At 38.5% G+C, this 10,889-nt stretch overlaps 1 protein-coding gene across 1 annotated transcript in view; it reads right to left on the minus strand.

The window, feature by feature from the left end:
* Positions 1-1,968: 1,968 nt before the first annotated feature.
* The window catches only part of ARHGAP42 (Rho GTPase activating protein 42), a 112,615-nt gene continuing 103,694 nt past the window's right edge, over positions 1,969-10,889 (minus strand). Inside the window, exons 22-23 of the mRNA XM_031066018.1 lie at positions 7,551-7,630; positions 1,969-7,341 (exon numbers count right to left, since the gene is read on the minus strand). Of these exons, the coding sequence (XP_030921878.1) occupies positions 7,253-7,341; positions 7,551-7,630 (169 nt within the window). The 3' untranslated portion in view covers positions 1,969-7,252. The remainder of the gene's footprint in view (positions 7,342-7,550; positions 7,631-10,889) is intronic.

The raw sequence follows: 10,889 nt of genomic DNA on the forward strand, positions 1-10,889 counted from the left end.
ATGCAACCAGGTAATGTGTCTTCATCCTTTCTGGTAAGAAGCACAGATGTCCCACCCCTTGACAGTTTTAAATTAGATGTTAGTGTGGTCATTTAAGTCTTTTTACATTTAAATGTTCAATGAAATGTCAAACTATAGCAAGTCAGACAGAATACAGGTTTCCTGGAAATTAAAAAAAAAAATTGTAGTTATTCCCTGATGTTAAGTAAAATGGGACACTGTGAAAATGAGTATCAGAACTATTTTAGAGCTTAGTCTAGACTCCAAAGTAGTGTTCATTCACTCACTCCTGCAGATCAGGGGCTCTGAAGCTGAGAAGCCTCCTTTCCCATGGAAAAGAGCAGAAAACTCTAACAGAAAACACGACCTTTTTTTTTCAGATTTTTAACATCAAATCAGTAATGAACTGTCATTTTTGATGAACTATCAACATGCAGATATTCTCCATTTCCTCTTGTGCCTATTCACAGTGCAGAACTGGGCATCTGTGCCATTTCCAGCTCCTAACACTGCTGCTTTCATGGGCCCCAGCAGGAGTGGAGGGGAACCCAGTCCCAAGTGCTGGTCCCAGAGGGAGCTGTGGCAGTGCTGATGCAGGCACAGGCACAGCCCAGCTCACCAGGCACAAAGGTCAGCAGAGAAGGGCAGGTGCCTCAGGGCATCTGTCCTTGCTCTTCTCTTCTTCCCAAAAGCCCCCTTGGCACCTGGGAGTGTTGCAGGGAGTGATGGTGACAGCTTCCATTGCTATTGTTCCACACTCAGGAACGGTTCATTCAGGGGTGGGTCTCTACACTTGAAGTCAGGGCACTAAGCTTCAGCTCAGCTCTAATCCCTTGCTGCAGCCCCTGTACTTCTCAGGCTTTTCCAGCTGAACTAATACAGCCAGAAGGGGCTTTGCCAGCTCAACTGCATCCCTTGGTCCCAAGGGGAACCCTGGCAGAGTCCACATCTCTCAAATCCTCAAGCAAGGAGAGCTGTGAAATACAGGTTTCACCTCGGAGCAGTCGCTAGAAAGCATCGGAAGGGAAAGACTCTTTTTCCATCTGGCCCGTGCTGCTTGGCTTCTCAACAGTCTCATTTTTACTTACAGCCAGGGTACTGGTGGTTTGTTTCTGTCTGTCTCTGATGTGCCCCTGGGCAGAGCTGTGGGCACAGCGCCCACACAGGAGGAGGCTGGCAGGCAGGAGGCACAGCAGCCTGAGTGTGCCAGGGGCAGGAGCTGGCAGCTGGCAGCCCTGGGTGCAGGAGCAGTATCCATCCTCCCTGGCCTCCTGCAGTTTTCTGCACTGACCAAGCCCAAAAACGGTGAACAGGGAAAGAATTTATCATCTGGCTGGTTTGATCTTGTTTAAGAAACACAGGTTTTTTAGTCTGTATAATAACAAAGCCTGATTGCTTCAGGGATATTAAAGTCTCCTGAGTTTCTGGTGAGTTCCTTCAGAGAAAAGGCAAAGCAGGCCACCTCACAGCTCCTGTTCCTGGGGCACAGCTGTAACTCCAACCCATGGCCTGTAAAAACTGAGGCAAAAAGTCTTGGAGAGATGCTGGGGAGGGCATACAAGGGAACTTACAGAGGCCACTGCATTCCCTTGCTTCCCCCACCTGGCAGTGCTGTTGGAATGGACCCATGGAAGACCCTCCCTTGAGTCCATCCACCTGCTGAATTCCAGAGGCAAAGACCTCATCAGCCAGATTCTGCCTCCCAGGGCTCTGCTTCTTGCTACATAGCATCCAAAGCTGTCATTTTCTTTTCCTCAAAAACCACATCTTCGGAGACTTCCACGTGATCAGGACATTGTATGACAGACTATTGTCTGGTATTCACATGCCCATCTACATAAAGCATTCTCAGGGCTGAAATGTTACTCTAAAATGCAGGTATGGATAGAAGTAGAACCAAAGTGTTATTACTTGGAAAAAAAGAAAAAGCTGAACCAGAGTCCAAATTTAAAACAAATAAAAATCCAGTTTGTGTATAAAGAATTTTTATTTTGAAAAACATTTTTTCAAATTTTTGAAATACAGTGTAAAGTACAACATAGAATTATGTCTGCAAAGTCAGCTTATGCATGTCATGCTAGTTATTTACATGTAGATATATACAGAGTGCAGATAATTATTGAAACCACACTACAAAATAAACAGAGAGTTCAATATGATAATTTAGTAGGACTTTATTAAATAGATATAGTTATTGATTGTATATATTTTCCTATTAGAATACCATATAGTATCTAAAGTAACCCTTATAAACTCTAATACTTCCAAAATTGCCATAAATATGATTGAAAATTGAAACTATCCATGTGCCTCGTTCAGCTGTTCTGCCCTTTGCTCCAACAGAAACTCTTGCAGAAATAATGGTGCTATGTTTAGTGCCAGAGCTTTGATGACAACTCCCAATAAAACACTTGCAGAAGTTTCAGAGCCAAAACAGCTTTCAGCTGAGGCATCCAAGGGTTGGAGCATTGTGCTCTGCACTTAAAACAACAAGAATAATGTAATGGCTTATTAAACACTGCCACACACAGGACAATTAAAGAACAGATATGATCCTCAGTGACTGAATTCGGATGTCAAGCATGTTACTAAAACAAAACAAAGCAAACTCCCAAAGCCCATGCAAAATCTTAAACAAAAAAAGAAGAGACCTCCCAATGGGTACAGACAAAGCCTGAGTGACAGTCGACTTAATCAGGAGCAGGAGCTGGATGGGCTGGATGCTGCTGCAGCAGCACCATCTTCAGGGCTCTGTGACCAGCCAGAGAGAGACTAAGGTTGCCTATGGCTTTCATCTCTGGCCACTGAACAATTGATCCAGGCCCCTCTGCTTAAGGAAAGGACAATGCCAAGCTGGGTCATAGATTATCATATTAGCAGAATATTCCACCTCCTTTCTAGGGGCTTCTGGCCAGCAAACCTTCACTATCAATTGACAAAGGTCTGTTTTTGACTTCACTAGAACTTTGAGAGTTTCCATCAGTGGAGAAGATCCATCCCAGTCTGGAGGATGTGCTCCCCAGCTGGGATTTCTCTTCTTGCTGCTCAAGCCAAAATTGCACAACCTTCTGCTTTAGGAAAAGAAATATCAAGAACAATGTGCTTTTTAGTTTCATTATTTATTCTGATGAAATCTTATTAAGTAGAAAATAGGCCAGGGGAGAAAAGTTAACAACAAACAAACCAATTACTACCATACAGTGCTTTTTTTTGTTGTTGTAATTACTGTTCTCAACTACAGAATTTTACAGCTTTTCCTCTCCTAATATGTCTTTCCTGAAGGCACATTACAATTCAATCCAATTACAGGCAAAGAATAGAGATTAGCACCAGAAAATATATAAAAGGAAAATAAGTTACTATTACTATCATAGAATAGTGCTCGTCAGCAAATCTGTGCATCTTTTTTTTCCAGAAATAATTGTACAATGAACATTATAGATTAGTTAGGGACATAAGTAATAATGATGGTTTAATTTAACAGTTTTGTTACATATAACTCTAAATGCCAAAATATGGCAAGGACATTTTAATACTGAACTCAAAGGAATTACACACTAAAAATGTAATCTTTATCATCATTAACAAAAAGTGTGAATATAGAATATTAATATATTTTACATATCTATGATACAATATATCCTTCACACTATTAATCTGATTCATGTTGTGCTGCAACATGTATCAAAATGTTTAACAAAGAAAAAACAAGGCTAATTATATGTTGTGGGTACAGACATTATTTCTACAAGACAAACAACAACAACCATGTATAATCTACCTTGAGTTCTACAGTGATATTTGGAACAAACCTGCTGCATCCTTTTAGGAAGGATAGTAATAAAAATAATAATAATAATCATAATAATAATTTTTAGAAGTGTTTAACCTTTGCTTGTAGAGTGAGTCTGACTTCCATGAAGAATAGTAAATCACTACTATGAACTAATTTAATTCAGATTGCCTAATTGTCTGGTAAGGCATTATCAAAATACTTTATCTCCATTTAGATGTTATATGGATTTCTGTTTCTTTGCTATTGTCGGAAAAGATTTTTGGTCAGGCCTGAGAGTATCATCATTAGAGAAGCTTTGGTGCTGCCCCCTACCCCACTTCAGTCTTTGCAGCCCTACTTACTCAGCTTTCTGGTTCACTGTTCAGCTTCTTGTAGAGACAGACTCCCTCTTTAAAGGCAGGGAAGGGCTGGGGCACCCACAACCCAGCAGTGAGACCCTACAGAAAGTGCTACTACCTGCTGCAGAGGAGAGTACAAGAAAAACCACAGAGTTCCAAAAATGAAAACCCCTACTCCTGGAGAGTGAGTGGCTAACTGTAAGTAAGAACGGGGATAACATTTTGCAGATTGAAATGCCATTTTAAAGCTAAATGACCTAAAAGTTATTTATGGCTAGTTTGGGAGAAGGGCCTGACAAAGCTGCAGAGCATTGCAGAGGAAAACACAGATTTGTTCTGTGAGCAGCACATTAATGGAATCCAGTTTCTTATGAAGTTGTCTTCTCCAATCCTAATTTTGGTCTAATGTGAGATGAATGTGTGGGAACACATGAACACCTCTCCTCCACAGGGATTCCTCCAGGTCTTTCTACAACCTTCCCCTCACCCCTCACAGGCTCTACTTGCTTAATCTGTAACTGAACTTGGAAATTTTACAAAAATTTTAATGAACTTGGCATATTTGACTTCTCTAGCTTGCACTCAGATCAGCTGCTTTCAAAACACAGTACTGGAGAATTGTGAGACATATACAGGGGATGTGAAATTACCTAAGCTTAGGGTTTTTTTCCCACTTATTTTTAAATCAGGCTAGAACAAAGCAAGTAAGAGCAAACATTTTTTACATTTTCTATTTCATAATTCCTCAAGAATTTCACAACAATTAAATTGCCCTTAAGAAGTCTGAGGAGTCATCAAAGGATGTTCAATACAGGTTTTCTACTGACCCCATGCAAGAGACAGAAGCTGGGATTTTCCCCCCTGATTACTGCATTTTTCTGCCTGTGTGAGATGTGCTGGGCTCCCAGCCTCTGTTCAAAGTTCTGCTTCCTTTTCTGTTCCTTTTGGTCTGCAGCAGCACTTTTCCTGGGAAGGTCACCAGAGGCAAAACTTTTGATAGCTTACAGCTTTTTGATTGTGAAATACAGCAAAAACACAACCAAAACCATGCTGATCTTCTCAGGGCAAAGGCAGTCTCAGGCATAGCTTAGACTAAGAAAACTTGGCTTGCCTTAAAATGAAGAAAGATTCAACTGGCTGAGGAAAGACCTTCACTTCCCATCACATCTGCTCTGGGCAAATTAGATGAGCACACACAAGTCTGCCTTCTCTGCCAGTGCCATTTGGAACAACCCTTCATCACAATGCACTGGGCACAGTCTGGATTTAAGATGAAGTGAAATGTGTTTTGGGATTAATAAAACTGTTTAGGGTGAAGAAAGAACCCAGGTCACTCAGTCACTAATGCCTGGGGTCTGTCCTCAACTGCCTGCAGCCAGTCTTGCTCAGATTCCCTCTATGAAAAAACAATTTTTGGAAAGATGTTCTTTGAGCCTCTCTCTTTCTCTGATCATCACTTAATAATTGAATTAGTGAGGAGAAAGATCCTGCAGGATTCTGCCACCAGCCTGAAATCCAGCAACTGCTCTGAACAATTAATGCACTACATATAAGTAAAGAAAGTTCTGATGTGCTACTTTGTGTTGGCAATGAATCTTACTTTTCAATTTAAATAAGAAAAAGCCTATGGAAAGAAAAAAGCAGCAAGTCAAAAATTACTGATGTTTTTAGCCCTAACAGCAGTTCCTCTTTAAACTTTCTTCAAGCAGTGTACAACTTAGAAATCAACAGATGGTTTGTATGTTGATTTCTGCTACTGAAGAAAGAACTGAGCTTTGACATATCTATGAAACTAAGCCTAGATAGTTCTATGAACCAGTGAATACTTTTGGAAGCACTGGTGTTGAAGAAATACTAAGATGGAGGTCAAATGTCACAGTTTTCAATCAGGAATGGTAAGTAGCCACGCAAGCAGTGCATGTTTTCCCTCAAGGTGTACAAGAAAACTGCTCAGACTGAGAAAGCTACTTAGGGTTTCTGGGGTTTTCTTTGACTTGGTTTTATTTATTATTTTTTCTTTTCAGTCCTACCAGGAACAATCAATAGGTCTTTTCAACGCCTTTGAAAAGTAAGGATTTTTTATTCTGTGGAAGGAGAGAATCTTTGTCAAATATTTTAGCAGAAGTCAGGAGAAATAACACTAAGTAGTTTTACTGCTACATGGAGCTTTTAGCATTCATAGCTTATAAAATTGGCTAGTTCACAGGTCATTTGTCTTACTTGCAACGAAAAAAGAATGAGTTACAATTTATCTCAGGTTTCAAAACATACTGCTGTTTTTCACTGCTCACTTCACATGACTCCCAATCAGTCCAGATTCAGCATCTCCTTGTTTTCCACAGATGTTCTGGGACACAGAGAGAATATCTTCCAGATGATGATTATCATTGAAATAAAAGTTGTTAATATTATCTATGCTGATATAGAAAGTAGGAAAGAAATCTACTAAATATTTGAATGAAACATTCATTAAACATATCACATTTTGAATGAGCATTCACTGTGCAGGCAGTGTATAAACTGATATTATCAGCTGTATAAATTCTATACCATATTGTAACTCAATGACTAACAGAAGTCCCAACTTCTGATTTACAGTAAAGTAGTTTCTTATATGAAATGATTAGGATCAATTTTAGAATCAAGTTTTCTAAGGGAGAATTCAGATCAGAATAGAAGTAGTACTTACATTATGAAAAAGTCCACGATTTTCCATATTAAAAACCATAGATTATAAGAAATGTCATAGAGTGCATTGCCTCTAAATTTCACATTTCTGTAAGCAACATCCTCAGACCTGAAAGTCTGCAGCTAAATAGCAATTTTTTTTTTATTTTATTGCTCTAGAGTTCCTTACCCATAAAGGAAGAACAGAACAACCCTTTTCAAACAATGGAAGTTATTTAAACAGAGTACCGTCCTCAGCACAGAAACTGTTAACTGTTTCATCACATTCTGTTCTGTTGTCAGGGAGCTCTGTAACCTGCAGCTGCAGCATCTGAAGGAAATCTACCACTCAGCTAAGGGGCTGATCCCATATCTGTGTCAGATAAAAATCATAGTGCTTATTATTTGTTACCATGGATACCATGAAGATATTGCTGTCCACTAAAGATTACTAGAGGAAGACAACATAATTCTCAGGAACTAGTCCTGTTTTGCCTTCATAAGTTGCCTTTAACCAGCCTGGTTCCACTGATGGATACACTGCAAAAAAGCACATACACAACTTTTAACACTGTTAAAAATCCCATACATGCTACATATATTTATTTAGATGGTATTTATTCAAGAGCAATTGAAAAATCAGGGCAAAACCTGAGAGCTAAAAAGGGAATTACACCCCCATTTTGCAATACAATTCAGTTTTTTATAGGTTCTTTTTAACATGTAAGGTAATGTAGAACAAATCTTACCATTGGAAAATATTGCCCCCTGTGGGAAAGACAGCTCATGACTATGCTCAGCCTTACAGGAATACATGGCTTTTGCTTGTCTGAAAGAAAAAAATACAGGCTTGCAATAAATGAGATAACAAGGAAAAAGGTATAAAGGAAATTAAAACCTGGGAAGTATAGGAAAAAGCAGATGTACAAATGCTCTATGATAATGACAGCAATTCAGAGGAGTAGAATTATAGTAGATAATAACTTCAAGCTTACTGGAGTTAACAAGCATGTTATTGCAGAAAAGAGCACTCCATCCCACTTAGATATTTAAACAGGAATATAATTTGGGACTTTTAAAATGAAGTCGTTCATTCAAATAAGTACTGAAATGAGCATACTTTTTGAAGCAAGCCATGGATTGCATGGAGACAAATTCCAAAGTGATCATCAAGTCATTAAAGGTCTAAAAACTTGACCTGTGAGAAACTATTGCTAATAGGTCTACAGAGGAAAATAATACTTAGAAAGTAAACATGAGACAAAAAGGAGTAATGATTCTGTGCCAGAGAAGGAGGACAGGAAAAGTCACCTCTTGGGGTCTGGCACTGTGATTCTGAGAAGTACAAAATGAAAGTTTGAACATGAAGATTGAAATTAGGAGTTCTCTTTAGATTCCTGCACTTCACCTAATACCTTGACTTTAACTTACACACTCAGAACAATTTTACATGAGCCACCAATCTTTCTGAATTTCTTTAAACCCACACTACACTAAGTGAAGATGAACTTGTTGATTATTTCACCTTTGTGTGGTATGATGGGGAATTGCCAACTGAGGTTCCCTTCTAGCCAGGATTTATCTCAGTGACCCAATATGTGACCCGTGGCAAAGTTGAAAAGCTTTTGCATACTTTTTGAGAGTGTGTATATGCAACTGGCATGTAATCTATCATGTCTTTCTTCCAAAATAGTGAGATAAAAGAGGCGCACGATAGATTAATTAACAGTGCCACATCATAAGCATTATCATCATTCATTTGAACCTTTAAAAGGGTATGAGAGTGGACGGACATATTCTGAAGTTTTTATGTGAGAGCTTTCCAGAGATGATTTGTCCCTCTGAATAAAAAGCTTTGCTGTTGGTTCTCTGACTTATGACTCGACTAAATGGCATGTTTTGCCTTCATCTTAAGAGAACTAATAGCTCCTCAAGGATTACATTCTCAGGATGAGATTTTCAGAGGAGATAAGGAATTTTGAATTGTATGATATCCAAGGGGCAGTTTATTTTCAGGGAAATATTTCTGGTTTTTAGTACTGTCATCCTGGTTACATCCCATCAGCTAACTACAACAAGATGAGCACTGGATCCCTGTTTGTTCACTTTGCTTAAATGTTAGCTTGCTCTCTGGCTGGTGTAGACTGCTCTGAGTAGAGTTTTGCCAAAAGAACTCCTTGGTGCCTCCTATTGTGAAGAGTTTGCCACCTACACTTGACAAGATAGATGTCTTGATTCATTACTCTATTTAATCTGTACAAGTTTACACATAATAATGTATATAGAGAGGGAGCTTAGATAACATTCCCGAAGGCCACACATTAACTGAAATTATTTAATCTTCTTTTTCCTCAAAGCCTACAGAAAGCACTACAGATATTCTAATTATCTTGACCCAAATCAGTAACACTATGACGAAACAGCCTGCTGGGATGGGTTGATCCATGCATGACTCCTTGTTATGCAAACCCAATACACCTGTGTGGCATAATCATGGATTTTACACATCTGAAACAGTAGAGTAACTGTTAAAGATTGCTGTAGTTGTAATGAACACAAAATAGTAGGTAATGAATTTACTAAATCACAAGGATTATTTAAAATCTGAATAATTTTACTATCAAGTCAGGTCCCCATGTTGATAACAGGACACCTGAATAATACTGTGACAAAAGACATTTAAGGCAATATTTAAATGTGAGGTAGAATTTCTTAAGTCATTCTTGAAATATGACATGTTTTAATTGCCCTTAGAAAACGTCAAGAAGTTAATGCAATTTTCTCCTCTCTTCTCTAATGCCTAATAAGCTACTCTGTTTTCAACCTCCAATTTTATCTGATTCAATGATGTTTACCTTAAAAATAAAAGACAAGAAAACAGACTCTGTCTTAGAATTATCCAATAACAGAATTTCTAACATTGGAAAAGACCTCTAAAATCATCTCCTATAGAAAGAGAAAGGTTCTCAGCACTTGACATTTACACAGATAAAGAAACACAAGAAGTCAGTTTCTCAAAAGCTAAAGAATGATAGGATTCTTCACACTACCCTGCTCCTGAGGCAGTGCAATTATACTCCAAAGTTATCAACAAATCATCTGTGATGGTATAATGAGAGACAGATTTAAGAATATTTACTCATAATTCTGGAGCAATTTTCAAGCACCTGGTTATTGCTTCCACACTTGATTTGATTATTTAGGTTCTCATATTTGTTATTACTCATTTCAACCCTGTCCATCTGGAGGCACTGCTCATGAAATGAGCTTGCAGGTTCTTGGGCATTTTGTTTGTGATTACAAAAATGGACATTGTTACTCATGGCGTTAATCCTGTTCTCCCTAGAAACAAGGCTGTTAAAAAGCACGTGATAACATCACCATCATCTATTACAGTTCTTTTAAGATTATGCTAATAACCTGAGAGGAGTGTGATTCATGTTGTTTAGGGCAGAGGAAAAAAACCAGCATCTTCAGAAAATGTTATCCACATTTCCTAGAAATTCCTTCTTTCCATGACCTTATTGGGTAGATTCCAGATGAGAAAAATGCATTTTCCATTTCCTTACTTCCTATTTTGGTTGTTTTGAGCCCATAAGGATAAATACACTAGCAGTCACATCAGTACACATCAGATCATAAATTCTTTTGCTTGACTACACACAGTCAACAATACCTGAGACTCTAATAACCATAATAGTAATAATAACTGTTTTGAAAGATAAACAAGCTTTAAAAGTATGCTCCTGCCCTGATGACTTTTCAGTCTAGCAAGACAAAGCCAGAAGAGGAATGAATGAGGAAAAACATATGAATCTCTCTCAGATGACTCACCAGTTAATATTATCCTACAGGAAGAAGAAAGTTTTATAGAGCCCTGGAGATGGAAGACTCAAAACCAAACCTGAGTAAAACATACTGGTCTGGTCTGAGCAAGACATTCCAGGTGGTTTGGGATGCAAAATATAGCATGCAAATAAAAAAAGAAGAATGACTGGAAAAGAATATTTAATCATATATTTGGGAAGGGACCATGGGTCTAGAGTGCTTCAAAACATCAGTCTGCTCCGATTGAAGTCCCAGCCTGG

This window comes from Geospiza fortis, unplaced genomic scaffold (assembly GCF_000277835.1).
Source record: "Geospiza fortis unplaced genomic scaffold, GeoFor_1.0 scaffold16, whole genome shotgun sequence".
NCBI lineage: Eukaryota > Metazoa > Chordata > Aves > Passeriformes > Thraupidae > Geospiza > Geospiza fortis.